The following is a 27,955-nucleotide window of genomic DNA, read 5'->3' as shown; positions in this document are numbered from 1 at the left end:
ATATTTCTTCATGTTTATGTGTCGGGATGGTTCCACGTTTCAAACACGGAGCCGCGGGATGCCGCCCCCGTCCTAAGCACTTGGAGCATCCTCCTCTTCAAGGTGTTGTGATCATTTTCCGATCACGTGTACATATTTACCACCAGAGATGGGCAGTAACGCGTTACTGTAATCCGATTACTTTTTTCAAGTAACGAGTAAAGTAAGGGATTACTATTGCAAAAACGGTAATTAGATTACGTTACTTTCCCGTAGGAACGCTGCGTTACTGCGTTACTAAAACCGTGATTTTTTTGCGAGAATGTCTCATGACAGTGACGTAAGCGAGTGCGACGTTCGTGACAACAGCTGTGTGCAGATCAACAATGGATCATATATCGAGTGCAGAGAGAGTATGAGCGTGCAGCGTTTAAAGCGTGGAAGTACTGACCTTACTTTGAGTTTGATTCCATAAAAAGTGACAAAAACATTAGTGTCCGTTGTGCGTGGGAAGAAAACTTCTTTTTACAGAGAAAAAAACCCTAAACTTCCAAACAAGCACCGAGTAGCTACGACGTAATGGGAAACTCACAGAGAAACTCGCGGATTCTTCCACTGACCGCTGCACACCTGCACCAGGGTAACCCTCCGCCTACCCCACTCCTGCTTTACAGGTGAAAATAGAGCAACAGGACCGCTAGTCTTTGACTTTATTTATTTTCTGCTGTGTTTTACTTGCATCTATTTGAAAGACTGAGTGTAAACACACAAAAAATATTTTATTTTATGTGCTGGAATGTGCAGAAAATAGGTTTAAATATTAAACAAATTTCTTCCAGTCAGTGAATGTTGCAGATAATTACATTTTTGCTTGATGCATAAAGTTAAAAGATTAAAACTAATAAAACAAGTTTTAAAAAGAGACTTTTCCATTTGATTACATTTTGTATGATGATTATGCAGAAAAAGTAGAATTGGGCTGAAAGATCTATCACTTTATCACCTATTCAGGTTGTAAATCGTGTTTTTAAGAAGTAACTAAGTAACTAAGTAATTAATTACTTTTGAAAATAAGTAATCAGTACAGTAACGGGATTACTTTTTTGGGGAAGTAATCAGTAATTAGTTACTGATTACTTTTTTCAAGTAACTTGACCAACACTGTTTACCACCAGATCTTTAATATCAAAACTATTACCATGTTCATTTATTCTGATTTTCTCACTGGTTTCTGCCACCGCGTCCACATTTACAAGCTTTTGTTTTTTCTGCTGCTTAAAATATATTTTTGTAAAAAGGTAACAAAGAAAATCCAAATAGCATTTATGATTTATTTCAGTATCATTCTGTGAATTCAACAATCAGAGAGCATAAAATGTTTGACAACTTTAGAATAATTTTATTATAAAATACAAGTAAATAACTTTTAAAAGTAGCTGTTAAGTTCAAGCTGAAGCTATCCGGGCTGTGCATCACACCTGAACCTCAAACTAATGTTCAGAACAAAGTGTCTGCAGCTGCATTTAAACCTTTACACACGTTTAGTTCAGTGTTAAAGTCATGTTAGCCTCATGTTTACATCTCTAAGATTCAATTTTCTATCAGTCAGCTTATAAATCAAATCACTCATAATTAATGTGTAACAGAAAATGAGACGAGATGATGATAAATGTGATGTAATCACGTCTCCGCTCTTATATGTTGACAAATGAATAACTATAAAAACAGCAAACTATCATAAATCCGCGATTTCATGTTTGTAAACATGTAAACTTGTACAAGTTAGTTCGCTGCTCTACGCACTCTGACAGTGATTTGATGAAACAGGAAATGAACTGGAGGGCCAGTCAGCTGACTCAGGTGCAGCTCTCAGATTTCAGGGTGTTGTCTAAACCGGCTTCCTTCCCCCCGGGACGCTTCCTCGAGCTGGCCGCACACATTTACACACAAATACACACCACGAGTTGACCTTTGACTTCAACATGAGCCTAAGTAAGCTCAGACTGGAGGACTGTGGGAAAGGCACTGCGATGTATTTCAGGGTTGGAGCAAACGTTTAGTGGCACTTCCCCTCAGACTGACCAATTGTGACACTTGTTCTGCATTAATCAGGGTCCAAGTATCACAGCTGCTGTGAACATCGCATCCACGATCCTTCAGTTTTGCAGAGTGACAATTATTTTATTAATATTAGTACTCAGTATAAATGGGTACACCTTACACCTGTGCAATTTATAAACATATCTTGGTAATCAGGGTGGCCACCTTAATAAGGTAGTGTTAAACAAATTGTCACTTTTGGATCTAGAAAAGACAACACGATGACCGAGACTCACCTGAGCCACTCTGACTCAGGTGAGTCGGGGTTTATGCTCGAGGAACAGCTGCGCATTAAAACAAACAAATATAAATAAGCGGCGTTGTTGGACTGTAAACGTTTATCAGCTTTTTAAGCTTCGTGACTGTAAAAGGTGCTGCTGTTATTACATGACTGTATACAGAAATAATGGTACTAAAACGAGACAAAAGTATTAAAGTGCCAGCATGTGAAACACGACCACTATAACCACAGAACAAAAACAGAATAAATGTGCAGAAACACCAAAATAAGAATTCCTTTGCTTTGTGTGATGCAGAGAAAAGAAACCATAATGTCTACAATGTAGCAAAAATCACCAGAACTGTTATTAAATCGTGTTAATTCTGTGTAGTTCTAACAATACAGAAAAGGTTGTTTTGGCTTTAATAGCAAGAAAAGCAGGTGTATGTGCATTATTTCCCTTTGATTCTGATTGGCTGGTTTTAAATCGAATCCTCTGATAGGAAGAGCTCTATTGGCTGAGTACGAGGCAGAGCCTGTACTTTCTACTGTAAATGAGACAGCAGGTCTCAGTGGGACTGCCTGTATAAATAAAGGTTAAATAAATAAACATGAGGTAAAGAGACCTGAATGTTCTACGTCTCACTTTAATGAGTGTAAAGTAATTAAGAACATTTGGCCTTGAATTTTCACAGCTGGCTGAAGGACAGTCTGAGCTCCTCCTCCCTCATGCTACGATCCAATCGCTGTGTCTCAGACTCTAGGATGGATGGGATTGGATGCTGTGTGATAGTTGCTAGTGAATCACTGAGGTCAAGTCTCAGAGCGAGCACTGATTGGCTGTTTCTGGAGGACTGCTGAATGAACTCTGCCCTTTGTTGCTGACCGACAGCCAGTGCAAACTGGAGCTGCTTCACCTGGAGGAGAGGAGACATCGTCAGCACCCACCTGACATCAGAACACCAGGAAGTCTTTCTGGTGCTTTGCACTCACCTGGTCCTGTAGCTCCCTCACTTTGCTCCTCAGTTGCTGCTCTTCTGTGGTGGTTAAAGATCCCTAAAACACACAATAGGTTTGCAACCACACGTGCCTCTATTGACATTTGTCACAAATACACACCTCGTAGTCTGGAGGAATGCACTTTAACACAACCTGTAATTATTACTGTAATAAGGGAACTGTGTGTCTCACCTGGATGCTCTCACTCAGCTGCTGTCTGAGCCTCGAGCGCTCATCCGCCACCTGAAATACACAATAATGTGTACTCACATCAGTGTGTATCTGTATACCTTTCTTAGTGTTGTGTGCCTCAGTATGCCAAAGTGGTGTCTCTGCATATTCTGTTTCGTCCTAGGCTCACACTGGGTCTGTGACTCAGGCTTCTTCTGCCCTTTGTTTACACCAGGAGCAAATATGGTGACCAGATTATATCCTATATCAGAATACAGTTTGACCAGATTCTCTGTGCTGCTCCTGGGTCCTAGTTCTTGCCACTTTACCTTGCTGTGTGCAACTCGACACTTCTTGTGTTAAAAATAGATCCAACACTATTTTACGTGACGTGGAGCAAAGACACAGCAACGTTTCTTTAAAGCTCCGCGGCACATCTGCTGGGATGTGGTTGCAATCAGCTGCATCCTGCTGTGCACCTGTGTCACTGTGGCTTAATATAGAAGTGTACACAGCGTCTCTCTGGGTGCGTGCACGTGTACCGGTCTCATCGTTGTGTGTACCTGTTGCAGCGTCTCTCTCAGCGTGTGTGTCGCTCTTTTCAGTTTGTCTTTCTGATTTTCCAGATGAAAGTTTTTCTTGTTCAGTCGTTTCTGGTCCAGTTCCAGTTCAGCCACCAGACTCTGCAGGACCATCAGTCTCTCCTTCAAACCCTGCAGACACATTTTCCCCACACAGCTCCACTTTACAACCCGTTTCCTGTCGATGCACTTGTGTTCTTGGAGTACAGCTGCACTGACGGCATGACCACAAACTGACCTCTGTATGTGACGTGGCCACTGGGCTCTGCTCCTCCTGCTGGGGTCTCCTTTTATAGCCCATCAAAGCTGCATCTGTTTGCTGTGATCCATCCCTGTCCTCCTCCATCTGCTCTGTGCTCTGACTCAGAGTGTCCACCTGCACATCAGCAATAAAAACAGTTACATTAAAATGTCAAATTAACAGAACAGCGTCATAGCGATTAAATGCAACCCATATACAAGATGACGTTATTTATAATAATGCTTAAGCTCAACCCCAGATCTTTGTGAACTTATGTAGCACGTTTTCAGCTCAGAAGCATTTAACACCCTGTGATCAACTTCAATAAAATCCTTGATAACACAAGTTTGAATGATCAATAGGGCTGCCACAAACGATTATTTTGATAGTCGACTAGTCACCGATTATTTTTGTGATTAGTCGACTAATCAGATCATCATCCATTGGACATAAAACGTACAGCTTATTGCACCAGCAGCATCTGCTCTTATATAACTATCATTAGCTTACAGCTTTAAGTGTTTCAGGTATGTGCTAACTAAAAATAAAGACAAGATGATAGTTTGTTTCGGTGAAGTTTAATAAACTCCTTGCTATCTAAAATATAACAGGACACCGGAGTAAATTCTCAGCATCTCACACTTCTGATAATCAGCTGTCTGCTTGACGTTTATTCAGCTGTGTAAAAACTATAACTTTAATCTCAGCCAAACCGATTTACTCAGGAACAAATAAAATACTAAAAAAGCCAAACAATAACATTTTTAAGTTATCTAAGTGACTTATATATCATGTTTAACCTGAGTAGGGAAAGACAGCGGTGGGTTTGAAAACGATGTGCCGGGAGTCCGGTGTTCTCACGGCTCTAGTGAGCCTAGCCCCCGGCTAGCTATCGAGCTAGTGGCTAACAGACGTCTCCGAAAACGTCGGAGCGCTTTTGAAAATATGTGGTGTCTTGATAAACTGAGCAGATATTTGAGGTTTACACAGCTACATTCTCGCCTGAAAATATGTTAAAAGTTTATTTTGTGACCCAGAAAGAATAATAAGAGTAATATTAAAACTAACTAGCTGCCGCCATTGTTGGAAACTGAGCTGGGCTGCGCTATGAATTCTGGGACACAGCTTCTTCTTCTTCGGGGTTTAATGGCAGCTGGCATCCTTGTACATGCAGTGCTGCCATCTTCTGTTTCAGTCCGTTATTACACTCTTAAATCCTACTACTTATTCCTGCGTCTTTTGTGATCTTACAAAGCTTCAAACGACGCGTCGACTATTAAATCAGTCGTCGACGATTTTGATAGTCGACGTAATCGTGGCAGCCCTACTGCTCAATATAGTGGGGCAGTGCTATTATTCACAGCTTGATCTGATAGCAGAGTTCAGGCATTGAACAAACGAGGACTTACACTCATTAACAGGTATAAGCTATTTCTTTGTTACTTCTTGTAAAGGGTCTTGAGATTATTCCAGGTTGCATATGTAAAAAATGTAAATGTAAAAAACAACATCTGGATAATATCTGGATGGACAGCTGGAATCATGATGGGTGGACATGTGGTTTTCACTGGCACTGTGTCACTGGTGTTTATTGCTGTGACAGTAACAGGAACACGGGAGAGTGCTGTAAACTACAGATCGACGACCCAAAACTGTAAAACATGGGATCCCAGCCTGTGAACCGCTTCAGCGCAAGCTGGAAGTCGCCAAGATGACAGAACCACATCGTCCACAAAAGCAAAGACGAAATCCTGAGGCCACCGAGGTGGAGACCCTCCACCACCTGGCTATAGCTACATATTCTGTGCATAAATATTATGAACGCAATCATGACAAAAGGCGGCCTGACAGAGTAAAACACCCACCAAAAATGAAACTGTCTTACTGTCAATATGAACCAAGCCCTCGCTATGGTTGTACAACCGTAACAACAGGCCAGACCTTTCATACTCACAATAGGACACTGCCCAAGAAATGTAGTAACTTCTCCAAGCCAAAACCCACATGTGTGCAAACTCTCCTGCACCTCAAATATCCTGAGAGGATAAAGAGTTGGTCAGGTGTTCTGAGACAACAATGAAAACCACATTGTTCCTCCTGAATCTGAGGTCTGACTCATGGATAAACTTTCACCGAGTCCTGGCAGCCTGTTGCCCAGACAGACTTTTAACTGCAGTTGTTAAAAAACAGACATTTCTACAGCAGAAAGTGAAAAACAGAAACAGTTAAAGTTCAACATTTCTGCTCGTGCTTGTTTGTGGTGAGAAATCAAACAAGTTAAGAATTATCAAATGGCTTCAAGCACACAGACTCATCCAGACTCAGTTCAGCGTACAGACGACAAACAGGTTCATGAGGTTTAACGACAGCACGTCGTTCTTCTCACTGATAGATGGTTCGTGTTACTGCTGGAGCTGACAGAAAACTGGCCCGCGGGCCGTATGTTTGACCCCCCTGCTACAGAGGGTTCAAGCAGTTTGACCTCAGGCTGGTTTCTTCAGTTCCAGCAGCGTCACTGTCAGGACGACTGTTTCTCTACAGTGTTTGTGTGATGACAGACTGAAGTACCTGCAGGGAGTTTCGCACCATCGCCTCCACGCTCTGCTTCACTCCTCTCAACTCCTCTTTCGTCTCCGTCAGCTTATCGTTTTCCATCTCCTGCACTTCCTCCTCGAGCGCCGTCACCTCTTCCTCTGTCCTCCGTAGCTTCTCCTTTATCTGCTCCTTCTCATTTTGTTCTTTTTGCAGCTCTTTCTTAATAACCAGTAGCTCCATCTTAGTCGCCCTCAGCTCCTCCTGCGTCTCCTCTCTGAGATATTGTGCGTCTTCTCTCCATTTTAACAGCTCATCTTGTGCCTCCTCCTTCCTTCTTCTCTCCTTTTGTACCGCCTCCCTAAGCACCGACATCTCTAGACTGCTTCTCTCCATCTCCTTCTGCAGAGCCTCCTCCTCCTCCTCCTCCTCGGTGTCCAGCAGCCTTGCTTGCTGCTCTTTCGCTCTCATTGGTCCATCAGCTTCTCTTCCCGTCTCTATCGATTTATCCTGCAGACGTTTCTTCTCTCCCCTCAGCATCATCAGCTCATCCATTCCTCCTTTCGTCGTCTCCTGAACTTCCTTCAGCGTGTTCTCCAGTCTCCTCTTCTCCTCCACCGTCTTCCTCAGCACCTCTCTTTGCTCCTTCATGTCACTTTCTACTTCAGACAGTTGCTCCTCCAGCCTCTTCGTCTCCTCCCCAGCTCTCCTAAGTGCTTCTCTCTCTTCCTCGACCTCCCTAACTTCCTCCTCTAATCTCCTCTTCTCCTCCCCGACCTCCATCAGCTGACTCTGCAGTCTCCTCGTGTTTTCTTTCTCGGTTCTACTTAGTGCCTCCCATCCTCTTCTCTCCTCGTCCTTCTCCTGCAGTACAGCTCTTAGCCGCTGCACCTCCTCCTCTTGCTCCGCACAGATGTGGTTAAGCTTTGCAGCCTCGCTCTCGCTGTGCTCTGCCCTCTCCTGCCACTCCTTTATCTCCACCTGCAGCCTGTCACGGGCTTCCTCCATTTCTCTTTTCCTTGCTCCCTCGCTCTTTGTCTGCCCCTCCTGATGCTCCCTAACCTGGGAGGAGATCGTGTCATCTTTCCTACTTCCTCTTACCTCCTTTTGCTTTAGTCTGGCATTCACCTCTCGATGATCCCTCTCTCCTTCCTCCTCCAGATGTTCCCGATGTTCCTCCACTACTTCTTCTCTTTCCAGGCTCTGCTCCTTACATTTCGCCTCAGCCTTAAACTCATCAAACTTCTCATTGGCCACGTTCAGCCGTTGCCTCATCAGCTCCACCTCCGCCGCCTTCTCCTTCAGCTTCTCGAGCAGCTTTGCAACCACCTCCTCCTTCTCCTCGAGCAGCCTGTCTTTCTTTCTCCTTTCCTCCTCTTGTTCTTCCACTCTCACCCTCCATCTGTCCCTCTCAGCTTCTGTCCTCAGCTGCTCCACCTTCTTCTCCCTTTTTAATCTCTCCGTCCGCTCACGGTGAGCTTCCACTTCTCTGTCCCTCTGCTTCGTCTCCTCTCTTCTCCTCTCCTCTCTCAGCCTTTCCTCTGTCCTCTTCACCTCCTCTTCCAGTTCCTCCTTCTCTCCCTCTAATCGCTGTACTCTTTCTATCATGAGGTTGATTCGAGTCTTCATCTCTATTACCTCCTTCCTCATTTTCTCCTCTTCCCTTTGCCTCTCCTCCACCTCCTCAGTTAATCCCTCAATGCAGTTCCTCAGCACCTCAGCTCCTTCTCTTCTCCCCGACTTCTCACTAAAGAAACTCCTTTCTTCCTGTTCGGCCTCCGTCTCACCCTTCCTCTCCATTTCCTCCCTCCTCCTTCTCCTCCTCAGCTTCTCTATCTCCTCTGTCATCCTCTCCATGTCCTCTTGCAGTGCCTTCCTCTCCTCCTCGCTCATCTCTCTCCTCTTCTTCTCGTCTTCTGCCCTGGACATCATCTCCTCCAGCTCGCCTCTCAGACACTGGATCTCCCCTTTAAAAAGACAAAAAAGTTTTAAATACAACTAAAGTACTTTACATCAAAATCACTGTTGTTCCTATTAATGTCAGCACAGCTGATGTTTCACTTGAGCGTGTTCACTGGGATGACTTCATTCACACTAAGTGTGTGTGGACGTTAGAAAGTTTGAGACATGTTGTCGTCAGAGCTATCGAGTCAATCATCACAACTCTGTCCGAGGAGGAGAGCAGCTGTGGTCTCGAGGCTGCTGGGAACACTGGGAGACTGGAGCGAGACGGGACTGTGATCAGCACACTCAAGCCTGCTGCTGTCTGAGGAGGATAAACCGGTCATGTTGCTTGTCCCGTGGGAAAGCTGCTTAGAGGAGGCTCAGGAAAGAAAGAGGGGAAATAAGCAGACCTGATAGCCAAGTGTTGGAGGTGGAGGTGTAGGGTAGTGATGGGATTTCCGATGGGAGATCCGGCTCTTTCGGTTCCGAACCGGCTCTTCAGGTTGTTTTGTTGCTTTAATTATTTAATCATTAACAATAATATAAAATTATGCAGAAAAGGAAATACTAATGTAAAAGAAGTGGTTTTATTTATATATATTTATGGTGGCCCCTAGAGACAAAACACGTACAAACTCCAAAACACATTTCTAGCATTAACTGAACTTCCAAACAGAGCTACCAGATCACTTAAATTACACAATGGAAAGCATATGTGTATTGTTTGTGTATTTATAGACAAGCACTCATATTTATTCAAATAATTTAAAAAAATGTTCATTTACCTGTTATTACCACACACCAAATCCGGTAGTTGATACTTCCTGGCTTGTGTAGCCACAAGGTAACAAACACTCAACACTGCGCCCAGCATCCTGGAGCACTTCTGTTGTCTTTTGTACGTGTTTTGAGTTTTTACGTGTTTTGGAGTTTGTACGTGCTTTGTCTCTAAGGGCCACCATAAATATACTTTTATTTATTCACTCCACATAAAATGTAATAAATAAATCATATAATACAAAAAACAACTATTTACATTTTAAACTTTTAACTATTTAAATTTTCAGCTTTTTCCTTTTAAACAAATTTAACGTGAAACAACACAAAACACTGCAAACCACAACACAATTAAATATAAATTAAAATATTAAAACAAAAAGAAGATGCACATTCTCTGTCATATGGGCCTGCATGATTTCTGAATCCTTTATCATCTGCAACTGAAAATAGTGGATGATTACTATACCTTTCTAATGTGACGTTGTTGTCCCTCGCTCTCTTTCTCTCTGTTCCTGTGCTACTGTGAGTGTAACTAACGCCCCTCCCCCTCTGCCCAGCGCAAAGTACAGGCCGCGCGTGCGGAGTTTAGCGGAAAAAAGGGCGAGAGAGAGGGTGAGAGAAAGAAAAAAAAAAAACCTCACGGCTCCCAATAAGGAGCTGGCTCGCGTCGTTCACTTCAAAGACCCGACTCTAAGAGCCATTTCGTTCGCGAACGACCCATCACTAGTGTAGGGGCTCTGGGGCCCAGTCACTACAACGAGTCCTGTGAAACAATGAAGCCATCGAAAATCTGAGAAGCTGGTTGAAGAGAGAGTCAGAGCTCACCCTGGGAGAGAGCCTCTCTAAGATGAATCGTTGGTGCTATTTATTTTTCAGCCTTTTGATGCCACCTTTGTTGAGACGTGTTACCGACTAATAGTCTTAAAACAGTTCAAACATGTTTAATGTTGTGAATAAAATGTTCTGCATTCTGTTTTTATATCTTCACCACTTTTTTGGAATTTGGTTTGAACTGCCACATTTATACGTTTTCATTATTCTTGTTTTAAGGTTTGATAAAAGACTTTAGGCGTGCTGTCACTGACCGTGTAAGGTGTCTTTGGCCTGCTTCAGAGTGTGGATGTGTGTGTTCAGCTGACATTTTTCCACCTCTGACTGCGAGAGACGCTTCTGCTGCTCACTGAGCTGCTGGTGGGCAGACAGCGACAGCGACCTGCAGGCAGAGAGAGAACCAGGATGTCAGTATGCTGCGACCCGTACAAACAAATCCTGATCTTATTTCGTGTGCTCAGCACCGGATCTCCTGCAGATCAACTTCGAGCTGCTCCTTGTGCTTCTGCAGACTATCCAGCTCCTCTTGTAGCCGCCTACTGTCTCTGAGCTGCTCCTGCTGTTGTATGCTCCTATTTTTCACCTCCTCCATTGCGTGCCCCAGCCGGTCCTGCACCTCCTTCAGCTCCTCACACATTGCGGCATGCTGACAGGACAGGTCACCCACAGAGGGAAAGCTCCCGTCTTCCTCTGGCTCTCGTTCTCTCAGCTGCTGAACAGCATCTTCCTCAGCCTCTCTCTGTACTCTAACAGACACAAATTCACTCTCTAATTATTCAGGATTGAAATCAAATTAACTTTACTGTTCTGGCCTGACGACCTGGGTGCAAACTGATCTCACCTGAGCTCACTGAAATCCATGTTTAGGGTCTTGACTTCCCTCTCCAGGGCACTGACGTGTGACCTTTGAGCCTGCAGCTGTGATTGGCCCTCTGACAGCTCAGACTCCAGCTGGTAACAGACACGTGAACTGACTTACATGATGTACTAAAGCTGGAAGCCACAGCGAGGGGGCATGTAGGGAGGAGTACCTGCAGCAGCTGTTTGTGCAGCTCTCTCTTGTCCGAGGCCAAAGAAGAGTTCAGGGCGGACAGCTTGTCTAGCGCATCCCGTCCCTCCTCCACCTCCCGTCTTAATGCGCTCTCTTGCAACGACAGACGCGACACGCACTCCCTGGACTGATGAGACAAAGATGGCAGCCGGAACGTCATTCTATGCAAATCAGTAAAGCTACGAGTCTTCCTCTGAGGACAGACACGTCCTCGGTGTCACGTCTGTACCTTCTGTAAAGCATCTCTCACATCAGAAGCGTCTTCCTCGGCTCGCTGCTTGTCCAGCTGCTCCCTCTCTAGTGCTCCCTGCGAGAAAAGAGGACGACGACACCAGAAGATGTTCAGCTGTTTTAAATGATGCACTGCTTATTTTAGTGACAACAGTTTCTGAAAAGGAACATTTCCTGCTGTGTGTTAAATGGAAGAAAATCGCCCACAATTAGGGCTGCCACGATTAGTCGACTATTAAAATCGTCGACGACTGATTTAATAGTCGACGTGTCATTTGAAGCTTTGTAAGATCACAAAAGACGCAGGAATAAGTAGCAGGATTTAAGAGTGTAATCAGTGTTGCCAACTTAGCGACTTTGTCGCTATATTTAGCGAGTTTTCAGACCTCCTAGCGAAAAAGTCGCTAGGGGGTCTGAAAACTCGCTTTTTTTCGACTTTTTTTCTAAAAAAAGTCACTAAAAAAAGACGTGAAAGCGCATATCGCTTTTACTCTCAACAAGCAGCGGGTGCTGTAACGCAGTCAGTTCTTTTACTCTTATGCTGTTTTATGGATCACAAGGTTTAAAACTACTTATAAACACACAAAGTAACTCCACCAGAGTGCCTATTTCGGGTCACTTTTGCCGGTCCAAGCCCGGGTAAAGGAGCAGGGTTGGAATTGTGACATTAAAAAAACAATAATTGCTAAAATAAATTTAATTTGTAGTTCTAAATAAATTCTAAATGCATTTAGGACGTTTTTTACTCACTTTATGTCTCTTCCACAATGTTATTTCTCTCTCCAACAACATAGATTACAATTACATTAGCATGACCAATTATGCAAATTAGGCGATGACGTCATTTAGCAACTTCTAGCGACTTTTAGGACAGCCAATAGTGATTTTCCTTACTGAGGAGTTGGCAACACTGAGTGTAATGACAGACTGAAACAGAAGATGGCAGCACTGCATGTACAAGGATGCCAGCTGCCGTTAAACCCCGAAGAAGAAGAAGAAGCTGTGTCCCTGCTCAGTTTCCAACAATGGCGGCAGCTAGTTAGTTTTAATATTACTCTTATTATTCTTTCTGGGTCACAAAATAAACGTTTAACATATTTTCAGGCGAGAATGTAGCTGTGTAAACCTCAAATATCTGCTCAGTTTATCAAGACACCACATATTTTCAAAAGCGCTCCGACGTTTTCGGAGACGTCTGTTAGCCACTAGCTCGATAGCTAGCCGGGGGCTAGGCTAACTAGAGCCGTGAGAACACCGGACTCCCGGCAAATCGTTTTCAAACCCACCGCCGTCTTTTGCTACTCAGGTTAAACATGATATATAAGTCACTTAGATAACTTAAAAATGTTATTGTTTGGCTTTTTTAAGTATTTTATTTGTTCCTGAGTGAATCGGTTTGGCTGAGATTAAAGTTATAGTTTTTACACAGCTGAATAAACGTCAAGCAGATTAAACTTCACCGAAACAATCTGCAAATGTCATTAAAATTTAATAAACTATCATCTTGCATTTATTTTTAGTTAGCACATACCTTAAACACTTAAAGCTGTAAGCTAATGATAGTTATATAAGAGCAGATGCTGCTGGTGCAATAAGCTGTACGTTTTACGGCCAATGGATGATGATCTGATTAGTCGACCAATCGCAAAAATAATCAGTGACTAGTCGACTATCAAAATAATCGTTTGTGGCAGCCCTACCCACAATATGATAGTTTCACAATATATGATTGCGATTTTTAACATTTTGCAATAAGCGTAGTATTTGAATCACATTTAATGTGATTTATCACCTTTTTCAAACAGCAAGTCATCAGTCTGTAACTGAATTCTATGCTGGATGGTTTTTGTTCGAGCTGATTTATTCCACGTTCTCTCAGAATGGTGATGCAGGAGTTTATTATGATTTTCATTGACTGATATTTGGTCTCCACATAAAATATGACATCACTGCTCCGTCTCAGTTCAGGCCTGTTTACCTTCAGACTATACATTTCTGCTTGGGTCAACGTCTCCCGCTTTGTTAGCTGGACGTTCTCCAACACCTCAGTCTCAACTCTGAAACAAAACCAGTGCATTGTTGATGAACCAGTAAAGCACAGTGCAGTGCAGTGGTGACCTATGCTGAGTACCGTCTGCGCATTTCTGTCTGCAGCTGTCTGTTTCTCTCTTCCTGTTCGTCTTTCTCCTTCCTCAGTCTGTAATGTTCGCTCCTCAGCTCTTCCTCCCTCCTCTGCAGTTCCTCGACCTGCAGACGCAGGAAGGACGCCGTCTCCTTCTCTCTGTCACACATCAGTAAATACAGAGCTGTCAACTCTGTCGGTGTCGTTCACTAATTTGTTTACAAGCATGAATCACACAAAAGTGTAGCATAAAATCTGAATTGATTTCCTCTGTGTGAACCTGCTCAGTACGTCCATAATGTGGCCGAGCTCCTGCTGCTGCTGTTGTGTGTGTGTGTGTAGCTGCTGGTTGTCGTCCTCCAGCTGCTTCAGTCGCAGGTGCAGGGTTGCTCTCTGCTCACCGAGCTGCTGCAGAGATCGCTGTGCCCCCTGACACACACACACACACACACACGCACACACACACACACACACACGCGCACACACAGATTCAGACTGCAGGTGTGCGTGTGCTGCTTTTTGACTGTATAATGAACATCAGGCTGACATTTGCAATATTTTAAATGAGATAATGATTTTTTATTTCATTTAATTTATTTAAATTAGTTCAAATTAAGGAGCTGTCCTACAACAAAATTACACTTTAATACATCATTAAGGGAAGATTGAATTGATCAGAAATGTGTGAAAATCATCATTTTCAGTTACGATGTAGCCGTCCGTACTTGTTTGAAGCGCTGTCTATCGCTTTAGGATCAGCTGCACAGCGCTGCCCACACAGACTTGTTTTGTGTGTCGACTCTGGGAATAATTAACATCAGTGTAACACACTACAGCAGAGTCTGGGCCTAAACAGACAACTCCTTAAACCGATGGACTAATCCTGGCAGTTTGCACAGCCAACACTCAGTAACGTGAAGTTTTGAACAGTATACACATTTTTAACTACTTCAGTACTTTGGTGTTAAACCTGCACTTTGAAGTATTTCACATGACAAATACACACTTTCCAACAAACTGGTGTGAAACTGTGAAAACCTGTAGACAATCAGGGATCAGCGGCAGATATTGTGGCTACACTGACACATTAATCCAAGGGCATAGATTTGGCATGGACAGAAGGGACATGTCCCCACCAATAATTTGATCTCTTCGAGTAAAGAAAAACAAAACCGACAGAAAGAAAAGAAAAACGATCTTTCAACATCTCGTTCAACCAGTGGTGCAGAAAGAGTTAAATTACATTCTCTACTGGAGTCCTACCTCATATGACAAATATGGCCAATGTGATTGGCTGAGCCTTTCAGGGAGCTCTGTTTAGTTTTTTCAGCGGCAAGCCTGCGCTGCGAGGAGGAGAGGAGGATGGCAGCAAAAAGGAAGAAGCTGGATATGAGAGAGTATTTCAAAGAAACCTGTAAGTCACTTAAAGTCAAGTTCACTCATAAAATGTGTCCGTCACAATAACGTTACAGGCTATGTTAGGCTATGGCCCACTATTGGTTATCTCAGTCTCAGAGCAGCATTTCTAATTTTGATTGAAGCTGTCAGAGAAAACAGAGCCTCGAGTACGCCAGGATACTAGTTTACAGAGGCTGTTAGAATTATATGTCTAACGTTAAAATGTTGGTAACACAATAATTTCATCCTAATGGCACTGACATATTCATAGGGTTAATTTTTGAGACAAAATGTCATGAGGTAGTCGTGATTTTGCAAATATTCCACCTTGTAGTGCAGTTTGCACAAATTGTTTTAAAAATGCACTCAGCCTACAAACATTACTGACGAGTGACTCATCAGCAATGTTTGTATAGTGTGCCTAAAATGTTGCATAATGTTGCTGAGAGATCTTTTACTTTGTGGTCATCTTAGACGAGTAGTTTTATGGACAAAACCCACCAGATCATTCAGTGTTCCCTTAGTGCTAATGTTTTAGAGATGTTGGTGTACTATAACTGAAGTAATGTTGTTAAGTCCTTAAAGTTATATTCTTTTATTGTCATGACTGTATTTGAAGCTATTTTTACTTTTGTATGATACCTGATTTATATGGAATATGGCTGAAGTAAACTAAAGCCTGAAATAATTAGCCAGTCATTTGTTTAATAGTAATTTAACATTATATAATTCACATATAAAACTATGAATTGTAATTTTAAACGGTTTAAAAGCATGTATAATAGCATATGTAGGCAAGTATATTTCTCCTTTTTTTTTTTTTTTTTTTTTTTAAAATCAAGAAGCAAACACAAAAAGGAAGAACAAATAAGAAACAGGGCAGGGTTCAGTGGTTGAATCATCCGTCCCCACCAATGCCAAAACCAAATCTACACCCCTGCATTAATCATAAAAACAGTAGTGACTTTGAACTATATTGTGTCGTTTACCTGTAATTCCTCATTTCTCCACTGTAGGGCGCTCTCAGTCTGAGACAGGACGGAAAGCAAGCAGGACAGATCCAGGCTAAGGACACCCTCTGAGGAGATGTTCAGCGACTGGCTGCTGGCTGAGGTCAGGACTCTGGACTGAACACAAAGCAGAACACAAGCTAACTTCAAATGCTTCACTTACTGCTGCTGACAGAGGCTCAGACCAGCCATCGACACGAACTACTGCAAGAATTCAATTCAATTATATTTCTATAATGCCAAATCACAACAACAGCCGCCTCATACACTGTATATTTAAAGGTAAAAACCCTAAAATAACAGAGAGAAACATCCAGAGATTGAAAATAACTCAGTTAAATGCAGAGTGGTGTATAAACACGTGGTGAGAGAGGAATGCTCATTGCATCATGGGAAGTAGAGCCATGCATGGGACTACTTTACCTCTGAGCATTACCCTCCTGTCCGTTTGTCACTCCCACAATATTTGTGTCCAATCCTGCCCACACTCGCAGACTCATCATAGCTTACACGTGACATCAGAGCTATTGGATGCACTAACTGACGCTCGTTTACAGCTGTGAGTATGGCACCCGTGTGTGAACACAGCTCTCCTAACCCCGCCTTACGGGCCAAATCGCACCAATCCCTGCTTCTCCACAGCAACCCTGTGGTGGCTCATTCAAACTGTAGGAATGATTTACTGACGTCGGAAAAATACTCTGTCAACTTTACTGTTACGACACAACTTTTCTAACCCTACACAGTAAATATCAAAGTCAACTAAACGTAAGACGAGTGCGGGTTCATTGAAGCTAGCTACGTAGCGCTAACCTGTGCTTCAACAGTGAACAACCTCTTGTTCTTCGTCTCCTACACAGTGGCATTGTTTACCCATCCAGGTCGAAAACACACAGCTGTCCACACTTTGAAAGCTTTAATCCTGGCATCAATATAAGGGGAGCGTTTCTCTACAAGATACAGGTAGATGTCCCTGAACTAGAGCTCTGGGAGAGACGACATCGCTTTCAGGGATTTAAATAAAGCTGGGTCACCTGATCCAGCCCCAACTTCAAGCTTTGTCAAAAAAGCCTAATCTTAAAAGTACAGATGGGGTCTGTCTCCTGAATCCAAGCTGCGAGTTTCTTCCGCAGAAGAGGGACCTGAAAGTTCAAGGCTCTGCCTCCCATTCTACTTTTGAACATCTCAGGAATCACAAGTAAGCCTGCAGTGTGAGAGCGAAGTGCTACAGCAGGACAACCTCGTGTAAGGTCTCTGGAGGTCTCTATGCCCATAAATGGTGAGTGTAAACTTTAGTTTGGTCAGACAAGACCAAAAATGAACTCTGTAGATGCCGTAATCCACCATGTTTGGATGTCAAAGGGCGCTGCATATCAGCCCCAAACCCCAAACCCACAGTGAAGTGTAGAGGTGGGAGCATCCTGTTTGTGGGCTGTTTTTCAGCATACAGCACTGGCATGCTTCATAGAGATGAATATATAATGAATAGTTTAGCAAAACAAACAGCTGAGGACATTGAGTTGGTTTCAGAGATGATGTTACAGCTGACCAGCCAATCAGCTGACCTGAATCCAAATGAAAAACTCTGCACTTGAGGTCTTTTTGCAGAAGCTTCAGGATTTAAAAAACTGTTTGTAGAACGCGTCAAAAATCACACCTGAGCAATTTCTCCATACAAAAGGTGTCTTGAAGCTGTCATCACCAACAAAGCATTAAATACATTTCAGTAGGGCTGCTCAATTAATCGAATTTTAATCTGGATTACGATCTGGGCTTTCAACGATCATTAAAAATGACCGAGCCAATTATTAGCCCCTCCCTCGTGCTTTACTCTCGCGCTGCTCCGTGTGGCAAATCGAGCGCACCTCTCTGCATTTCGAACACGCGTCACAACAATTAAGAGCAGCGGTCTCCAACCTTTTTTGCGCCACAGACCCGTTTATGCCCGACAATATTTTCACGGACCGGCCTTTAAGGTGTCGCGGATAAATACAACAAAATAAAACTAGTACCGGTACCGAAAAAATGAAGCTTTATTCATAACACACGTGAAAAGACCCAGGAAAACCGAGTAAACGATAAAAACGATAACAAAATAACGCTGAAAGCCGATAAAAACCCTGAAAACTATACATTTCACACCTGAGCTTCAACTCTCGCGGCCCGGTACCAAACGACTCACGGTCCGGTACCGGTCCGAGGCCCGGGGGTTGGGGACGCTGATTAAGAGGACCCGTGGGAAGCTCGGAAAGCTCAGCAGAAGTTATTTGGAGAGGAGAGTGACTGCTGTTGGTTAAAGAGAGGTAAAACAACTTCAGTGGTGTGGAAACATTATGGGTTCTGAGTCAGACGTGGATCAAGTAGACACAGTGTGTAAACTTTGCTACAGTGTCGTAGCTGCACCACAGAGCAACACTGCAAAGTTCACTAAACATAGATGTTTACATTTTTCATTTATTTCTTATGTTTCAACTCAATTCAATTCAATTTTATTTCTATAGCGCCAAATCACAACAAAAGTCGCCTCAAGGCGCTTCATAGATACAGAGAAAAACCCAACAATCATATGACCCCCTATGAGCAGCACTTTGGCGACAGTGGGAAGATAAAACTCCCTTTTAACAGGAAGAAACCTCCAGCAGAACCAGGCTCAGGGAGGGGCGGGGCCATCTGCTGTGATTGGTTGGGGTGAGAGAAGGAAGACAGGATAAAAGACGTAATGTTGACCTATACTTCTTCACCTAACTAATGCCCATCTGTAACCAGACTAAAACCAGCTCAATGTGGTAAATGTTGTTTATCTTTTTGTTATTTATCTGTCAACCTGTCTTATATTTTCTTTTTTTATTTATTAGGGAAAATGTTGACTGGATGTTCTAGCCAGACTTTCCAAATGTTAAAGTGACGATATCATGGTGTATTATTGCTAACCCACGTTTGTTCTATGCAGAAACATTGATAAGGTTTTTTCTGCCAAAAGACGTTGCAAACATTTGCACTGTTATCAGTATTTGCACTATTTTATATTATTTTTGACAATCTTTAAAGTCATTATTCAACACATTGCCACGTGCGAGGAATGCCCAGAGGAATGCCCAGACCTCTACATTGGAGAGACCAAACAGCCACTTCACAAGCGCATGGCACAACACAGAAGAGCCACCTCCACAGGACAAGATTCAGCTGTCCATCTGCATCTTAAGGTCAAAGGTCACTCTTTCGAGGATGCCAATGTTCACATTTTGGACAGAGAGGACAGATGGTTTGAAAGAGGAGTGAAAGAAGCCATCTATGTCCACTGTGAGCGACCATCTTTGAACAGAGGCGGTGGTTTACGACACCAACTCTCTGCCATCTATAATCCAGTTTTGAGATCCCTTCCCAGACGCCTTAACACCCACTCACACCCTGGGCCATCTGACCTCAGGAATTCGCATGATAAGGTGGGGCCAGGTTTCACAATGAAATCACCCGAAACTCTGGCTGATTGGGACCCACACCCAGTTCCACACCTTGGCTCAGGCGATTAGAGGATCATCAGGGGGTCCTTTTGTCCCTCTGTGGGGGGAAACTCCCACTAGGGTTATATCTGGGACTCTCCACCATTTGACCTTAGAACTGAAGAAGCTTCTCGGATGAAGGTGAAACGTCTTCAAGTAACTTAAAGAAGTCCAGATGCTTTTCTTTGCAAGCTCCTTTGACTATTCAAAACATTGTTATTGTTAAATAAATATCGTCAAATAATCGAGATTATCATTGTTGCCATAATCGAGCAGCCCTAGATTTCAGTATTTAATATTTTCCCCGTGTGTCATTTCTCATTATTACAGATTAATGCATGAACATCTATCGTTTGATGTCTTTGAATATTGGATGGGTTGTTACTGGTTGTTACTGGTTGTTACTGGCCAACACCACCTTCAGAAATAGACTGACTGATAAAACTGGTGACGTGTTCAATAATAACTGTACTCCTGTAACAACAGCAGTGATTCAGTTTCTATTTGACTGCGTTAAACAGTAGAAACACTGTCCTTGGACATCTGACCAACATAACAGACTCACCAGTTTGATCACAGCGTGGCTCACAGACTGCAGGCTTCTCTGCATTACTCGATGTCTCTCGGCCTCCCTCTCGCTCTCCTCCCTCAGACTGACCTCGGTCTGCAGCGAGCCAGTGAGCGCCTCAATCCTGGCAAAGAAAGAAGGAGAATGACCAAGAGGAGAACAGAGGGAGGTGCAGGATGTGTTTGAACGTCTGGTAGAAGCTAATTTACCTCTGCTGCAGCTGTGAAACTTGAGTCTCCTGAACAGACTTCACCTCTGAAGCGCCTTGCTCGTCCTCGTCCTTCTCCTCTTTGAGTTCCAACTCTCCCAAAGAAAAGATTCGCATTGTGGATGATGAGAGGAGAGGGGGTGCAGAAGAGTTTGGAGGACAATGGGCCAGATCGGAGGACGGAGGCGGAGAATAGAATGAAAAGGGAGGAAAGTGGGAAGCGAGAAGAGGGGGAGAAGCGGAGAAGGAGAGAGGATTAATGTAAAGTGTGCTGAGCCTCAGAGAGGAGGAGACAGAGTCGCAGCTGGAGAGGAGAACGGATGAGAGGCGAGAAAACTCGGCCTTCAGCTGCCACAGGTCCCTGCAGACACAGACAGGTGGGTCAGCATGTTTACAAGCTGATTGGTGGAGCTGATAACTGGACTGAACCAGCTGTAGAGACGCTCCTCTGAGTGAAGCAGCCTCGCCTCAGACGTACCTGTCAGCAGCCGTTTTCATAGCGTGGCAGTCCCGTCTCAGAGCAGCCACAGATCTCCAGATAGACAGCAGCCGAGCCTGCTGCTCCCCCACAAGACACAGCCGACGCTACACACACACAAATATAGAAACACAATAACTGCCATCTGAACGGTCACTTTCAAAATCAATTCAACTGCAGACCTCTCGCTCTTTCTGCAAATCAGCCTCTCGCTGCTCTGCCTCCTCCACAGCTGTCGTCCAATCATTCGTCAGCTTCTGGAGGTCCTCCTTCAGGGCGTGGTTGGCCTGCTCTGATTGGACAAGCTGCTTGCAAAGGAGACTATTGGTGTCACCTAAACTGACCGACCTGAGGAGGGAGACAATAATTTATTAAATCAGCAGCTTCAAATAAAACCACAAACTTCTTTTTTAAACTGTCATGAAAAAACTGACAATATTTGTGTAGAACGATCACAATTAAATGAAACAGTTATAGCAGTAATTCTGGCTCTGGGTTTGATAAAGCCTTTTTAAATACAATACAATGATGTTATGACTTTTGGCCACTAGAAGAAAACCTGTAACAGAGATGAAGGACTGCAAGCGTCAGTGCATGGATGCACCTTTACTCAGACAAAGCTTTGGAGAACTTCAACACAAATGGTTCCTGTGTTTACTTTTCAAATAAACAGAGGAAGACGCATGAAAGTGGAATTTCATTCATGTTTCAGGAGGAGAAGCTCCTCCAGTGACCGACACGAGACTCTCTTAATGTCCTTATGCATGTAGCAAGAGAATTAAACAAATGTTTCCTTAAAGTGAGTAACAATACACGTTTATGTAAAATAGCAAAAAGCTACATTTAAATATTGTAATATTTTTGTGACTGTTTAGTATATGTACTGTAGGTGTTTTAATTACCCTAAGAAATAAAATCATTGCATTGATTCTCAAACGCTGATGAGCTCCTATCAACAGCTGAATTTACCACATGAACTTTTTTCATTCTAACCACACAAACGTGTATAAAAACTACACTGAACTATATAATAAATGTGAACTAACATCAGGTTGGTCCTTTGTTCCTCAGCTTCTCTGCACTTTGACATCGCTTGTTGTGTTCTGTAAAATTCAGTATTCAGACCAACATGAGGTGGACGCACTGATGAACAGGCTGGCATGGAGGAAGCAGCAAAATGATTTGACAGTAATTAGCACTGATATATTTGCAGAGTTTCACTTTTGGTGCACAGCTGCATGAAAACGTTTGCACAATTTTGAAATGATGAGAACTTCTGAAACATCTTATAAGCAAGAACAATAAATAGTTGTTGATGCTGCACTGCTTTTATCCTCTGGGGTCAAAATGATCCCAGTTATTTAAACTACACAGTAGGGGTGGGCGAAATAAACGATATACGATAGAAACGATATAAATTTGGCCAACGATAGAGATTTTCACTATATCGCATGTTGATGATGTCATCAAGCTGCGCCTGTTTTGGTCGAAAGCGTCGCAGCGGCTACAACCATTATCATCTGCAAATTATGGCGGGGGACAGTCATAGCAAAGAGATGAAGCACTTTTGAAATATGGGGAAAGCCAAAAACTGCGCTTCCTCCACTTCCGTAACATTGATTCATTAATGTTGAATTCTCTGCAGCTGCTCTGTTCCCATGTTGTTGCAGTATATTAATGACTAACCTCGTATTGTGGATGAATAATCTCAGTTGTTCTCCTGACTGAAGTTTGGTCCGTGTATAGCATAGGTGTCAAACTCTGGCCCGCGGGCCAAATTTGGCCCGCGAAGCCATACCAAATTACTATTAGAGCTGGCCTACTGGTGTTATACAGCTAATATATATATTGTTTAGTATTAAGCTTTGCTTGTTCCATATTCAGTTTTTCAGCAAAACTTGTTTGAGTCCATAAGAGATTCATTCTTATATCTAGAGGAAGATTTTTTTTTCAATAAATATTAATGTTAGCCCGCGACTTTGTTCCAGTTTTGAATTTTGGCCGACTGTGTATTTGAGTTTGACACCCCTGGTGTATAGCATCCTGCTATGCGATTGCATTTGTCCCTGACCACCAGAATCCCTCACGTTAACTTTTATCGAGTGGAAAAAAGTTAGTGTTCATCCTCCAGCTTCACTGTGCTAATGCTATGCTAACATAGCTGTGTCGCTAGCAATCACGTAGCACAACATTATATACCAGGTAGTCCAACTTCAGTAACCCTGCAAACGTCACTGCTGTTTATTTTTCTGTCTTCATTTATGTTGGAAGTGATAGCAGAGCTGTACGTTTGAATTAGTTTAAAAAATCTCTCAGTCAGAACATGGTATGAAATGTTTAAGTGGAAACTAGCGAGCTAACTTCCTGTTAACTTCTAACTCCGTTAAATTTAATAACTTCTGTGTTCATGGATGCCTGGATGTTAAACTTAACTGTTACACCTGGTAAAGCAGCAACGCTGATGATTTTATTAAAGATGAAAGAATTTAGACAGTTTTTAACTCTCAGTGTTCGTTTGACTTTGGGACCTGAAGTAGACGGAGTTTTGGACCCAGATTACTCCGTGAAGCTCCTCACTACGGCAGCCGTAATGCTCTGACAATCCATCAAAACATTTTTAACAGGTTTCTGCACAACAAAATCGGTTCGAGGTCAGTAAGCACAACCAGAATTCATACACACTCAATTTTTGAGAAAATTAAAGGATTTTAAGTGTGCCTTATAGTGTGGAAAATACTTTATACGGAAGAAAAGAATATATCGCGATATATATTGTTACTGCACATGCTTCAAATTATATCGCAATATGGATTTTAGGCCATATCGCCCTACTACACAGTATAAACTGTTAATGCTGTTTCATGTTCTTCTCATTCTGCAGTTTAGGGCCTGCAGAGCTTCTGCACAGACACCCTGTTTTTGACTGAAAATAACAGGAAACCATGAAATACTTTGACTTAGCACAGAGTGGTGTATGCTGAACTTTAGTCAGAATGCTGTTTTTGAATCAGCACATAATCACACTCTGGGGTCAAAGTTCACCCCATCACACTGTTTCTTTAGTCCATTTTAAATGTAAGGCCAATGCGACCTCATTTACATGAATAAATCATAAATTATTCTGATTATAGTTGACGATCAGAGTCAGACAGATCATCACAGATGGATATGTGCCACAGTTTAGTGAGGATGCTGTTTTTAAACGGCAGCAGATAATTACACCTGTTGTATTTAAAATGATCCCGTGTGTTTTGGCTGTCAAAGACGAACGAGGGCGGGGCAAGTTCGGCTTATTCCTCTGTACTGTTCCCACCGTTTGCAGGCCAAGGGTGTATGAAGCAGAGATGGTCACAGGTGATTATTTCTTCCCCTGGAGACCTTCTGTAAGGTCTAACTCGCATGTCGGACTTTTTCTGAACCAGCACACACCTGCAGCTTAAAGAAGTCCAGACGCTTTCCTTTCCAGGCTCCTAAGACAAACTACACAGTACTTTCTATATACTGACAATGCACAGCACACTGTGGGAATCATAGTTTCTAAGTTCTACATGCTTTGATTTGAAAACACAGGCGTGTCAGCAGAATCTGAGCGTCTAAATTCATGTGGTCTAACCCAGCACAGACAGACATCCCCACTTACCTCTGTTGTTCCTCCTCCAGTCTGAGAACGGCGCTTTCCAGAGAGTCATCTACGATTCTCTGTTAAAGCAAATGCACAACAGCTGTATGCCGACACTCGCTGCGGTAGTTTTACTCTAAATACTGCGAATACTGTTACTTGAGTCTGACCTCGGTGCTGAGCATCTGTGTATGATTATCCTGCAGCTGAAGCTCCAAATGCTGACATCGTTCTCTGTATTTCAACATCTACAATAAAATCACAACCAGTATATTTTCCATCTCCCACTACATCTACTCCAGTTATGAGTACAGCACTGCTCTTTGGCCTCACCTTGTTCTGGAGCCTGTGGATCAGCAGGGCCTGCCTGGCCTCCCTCTCTCTCCCCTCCCTCACCTTCTTCTTCCATTCCCTCTGCTCACCCTCTAGTTGCAGAGAGAGAGCAAGCGAGGGAGACAACGACCGCCACAGCTGGTGGGAGGACGGAGAGAGAAAGATGTAAAGGCTTAACTTCGTCTAATGATCAGCAAACCTCCCCTGCCCCTTCTCACCCTGTCCTTCAGAGCTCTGTTCCTGGATCCCAGCTCGTCTTTTTCAGCGTGACTCTCTGCCAGCTCCTCCTGCAGCCGACACACCTCCTGTTTAAGATGCAGCTTCTCTTCCTGCCAGCCTATCAACAACTCTTCTTCCATGTTTGGAAGTCCACCTGTCTGCAGTGCACCAGGAGACACACACGATTTTAGGAAATGAGTGAATTAATTAAAATTTTGGGGGGAAAGAAACACACAAATAAACAAGAATTAGTCATTGTATGATTATATTATTAAACATTAAACAAGGTGCTTTCTTATTCGACCTAGTGAGTGTGTGTGAGTGTGTGTCTTTTGTGCTGTATTTTGTATGGTCTTCACAGATCTTCATCACGCACTCCTCCTCATGTCTCTGACATAGTTGGAGGGACACAATCAATTCATTCTGTGCAGAACTCGAGTGAACTTACATGTCTCACAGATTTTATGCGAGTGCACGCAGAGACTGAAGCAGAAGCAGGAAATATGAAAACCGCTGCTGTAAGACCCACCTGCGATTTCAGCGAGCCAGCTGATCCAAACTAGCTATGCTGAACTTACTTCATGGCACAGCCCTCAAAGCTGAGATGCCTCCACAACTACATACTAACGTCACACGACTGTTTGGCGTTTGTGTCCAACCTTGAACTGAAATGAAACACAATAAAGGTAAATTATAAACACACAGAGCTGACTGATGCAAATAAGGCATTTAAAAGTTACACACAACCATAACAACTTTAGATTAGGGATGTGCACAACTAGTCAACTAATTGTTGCTATTGTCACTACTAGGGATGGGTATCGTTTAGGTTTTATCTGATACCGGTTCCAAACCGGTACTTTTGAAACGGTGCCGGTGCTTAAACGGTGCTCGAACCGGTGCTTAAAGAATGGAGAACACAAAATTGGTCCAAAAACCTCTCATGTTCAGCTGTTTTTTTTGTAAAAAGATAACAATGTTAGCCTTTTCTGCAGCTATAGGGCATATATGGTATCACTCTTGGCTGGAAGCAGCTTAAACAATGGAAAAAACAAAAACTTTGTCCAAAAACTTCTCATGTTTAACTGTTTCCCACTTTTTATTTGGTCATTTTAGCCTTTTTGTCCAGGGTGAAGGGAGTATCTGCCATCAAACAAGAAGACAGCCGCATGTAGCTATGATGGTGTTTGCTAGTTGACCTTAGATACATTAATGTAATAACGTGGTTAGCCTACTCTACGTAAATTATACACGAACAACATTAAGCTACTCATGCAGAGAAGAACGGCTGCTGCTGCATCATCATCCTCATCATTTCTGCTACACTGGCAGGGCTAGGGGCCAGGACTCTCCTCTTCGGGTTTTTGGGGGATGTTGCTAACTCCGGGTCGATAACAGGCACCACACCTGCAGTAGATGCGCTCGGTGTGAGGTCTCGCAGCAAGCTATCAAATACGGCGCATTTTTCGGCTTTTAAAAAAAACGCTATGCGTCGCCAGGTGTTTCATCGGATTTCAGGTGTTACCTCCTTTCCACAGTATCACCTTAAAGCACTTGTTGCAGCTGCTGAGTTTGCATCTTTTGCTGTGAAGTACAGCAAGACTTTTGACCGCTTCGCCTTGGGCGTTTTTAATCTGTAGCTCTGCTCTAAAAGAACGTACGTACCTGGACCCGCCTACTATCCCCGGAAACGTAAAATGATTGGCTAGAATTCAAAGTGTATCACATCTCAGGGAAAAAAAGCACCGAAATAAAGCACCGAAATGTGCGCTGCTTTTCGGTCTGGTTACTACCGTTTATGTCAGAACCGGTGCCATCATGGCACCGGATACCGGTACCCATCCCTAGTCACTACTCGGTGCCAGAAGTTCACTGGTAGTCAGTGCTGGTGCGGTAACAACCCTAACTCTGAATTTGGACCATTTGCTGAACTTGTCCCTTCACATATTCAGGTTTCAGCCGTCTGGCTGCGTGCAGTCTGGGTCGAGAGCTTTCGGCCACATCGTCCTGCAAACCTCGGCTGGACGTCTGTATGAGACTGTCTGCACCTCCTAACTGCTGCTGACAGGATGAGGAAACTGTTTTCTTCTGACTGCCTGTTTTATTGAAATGCTTGGCCGTCAATTATTGTTACAATAAAGAAATAACTGAGAAACTTTCTTTACATTTGTGCTAAATTTAAATAACCTGCCTAAGGTACCAGGATTAGCAACATCCACGTAGCTTTTGGGAAGCATTATAATGCTCACATCCATGTTTGGTGTAGCAGCTGACCGGATGGAGACGTATGTGTTCATTACGTTATTGACGTTGGGTGTCACGATCAACGTACGTCGCTTAACGGTCACCGTGTTTTAAAGGATATGAAGGACTTTTGAGGCGTTTAATCGTTTTAAGCAGGTTTTATACTTATGCAGCGTTATTTTCAGAGCAAAATGAAGAGGAGGACGTTTTATAACAGAGGTTGGTCTCTCTGCAGGTCATTTCCTCCTCATCATATGAGCTAGCTACTAGCTACCTGACTGTTGAGCATCATGTTCTTTAACGTGGAAGCGCAGTTTCCCCTCTGCAGGTAGCTTCGGATATAATCCCAGAGTCGGACTAATATGGCTCCAACAGTCCGTTTCGTCCTCTAACTACGGGGAGCACACTTCTCCTGCGAGCATGCTAAGACCAGGAAACACACAGTCAAGAAAGTTCGTACCTTAAACTGTTGCCTCGTTCAGAAAATGTCGAAATAAAACATTAAGAGTGTAAACACAAACTGGTGTTGTCAGCGTATTCAAACCGAGAACGTCACCTCTCACCCGGACATAGACGGTCATGTGATCACACCGAAA

At 43.2% G+C, this 27,955-nt stretch overlaps 1 protein-coding gene and 1 long non-coding RNA gene across 6 annotated transcripts; both read right to left on the bottom strand.

Moving 5' to 3' along the window:
- Window positions 1-136: 136 nt before the first annotated feature.
- On the bottom strand, window positions 137-27,955 carry LOC146499943 (uncharacterized). 5 transcript variants are annotated; one of them, XR_014869860.1, is made up of 26 exons: window positions 27,820-27,955; window positions 25,645-25,780; window positions 25,115-25,273; window positions 24,897-25,034; window positions 24,734-24,811; window positions 24,585-24,643; window positions 21,127-21,292; window positions 20,945-21,051; window positions 20,468-20,827; window positions 20,256-20,382; window positions 16,170-16,307; window positions 14,063-14,211; window positions 13,792-13,941; window positions 13,639-13,717; window positions 11,659-11,736; window positions 11,410-11,556; window positions 11,220-11,329; window positions 10,843-11,124; window positions 10,633-10,760; window positions 6,860-8,790; window positions 4,289-4,426; window positions 4,033-4,182; window positions 3,491-3,541; window positions 3,293-3,355; window positions 1,934-3,216; window positions 137-1,899 (listed from the first exon to the last, which is right to left on the bottom strand). XR_014869860.1 is itself a non-coding variant. In XM_085135897.1 (26 exons), exons 3-26 carry the CDS (start codon window positions 25,253-25,255, stop codon window positions 2,989-2,991), a joined length of 4,968 nt encoding a protein of 1,655 aa, XP_084992023.1. In that variant the 5' UTR covers window positions 25,256-25,273; window positions 25,645-25,780; window positions 27,820-27,955; the 3' UTR covers window positions 137-2,988. The 5 variants fall into 5 exon arrangements, 4 of the variants coding, with proteins under 4 accessions (XP_084992023.1, XP_084992021.1, XP_084992022.1 ...); XM_085135897.1 differs by having other exon boundaries at window positions 137-3,216; window positions 6,860-8,007; window positions 8,038-8,790; XM_085135895.1 differs by having other exon boundaries at window positions 137-3,216; window positions 27,634-27,955.
- Window positions 22,431-24,578, bottom strand: LOC146499944 (uncharacterized). The gene is made up of 3 exons (XR_014869862.1): window positions 24,167-24,578; window positions 22,971-24,136; window positions 22,431-22,668 (listed from the first exon to the last, which is right to left on the bottom strand). It is a non-coding gene; the product is annotated as an uncharacterized LOC146499944 (long non-coding RNA).

This window comes from Neolamprologus multifasciatus, chromosome 16 (genome assembly GCF_963576455.1).
Source record: "Neolamprologus multifasciatus chromosome 16, fNeoMul1.2, whole genome shotgun sequence".
NCBI classification, from domain to species: Eukaryota; Metazoa; Chordata; class Actinopteri; order Cichliformes; family Cichlidae; genus Neolamprologus; species Neolamprologus multifasciatus.
This window is presented reverse-complemented; position numbering and strand designations above follow the sequence as displayed.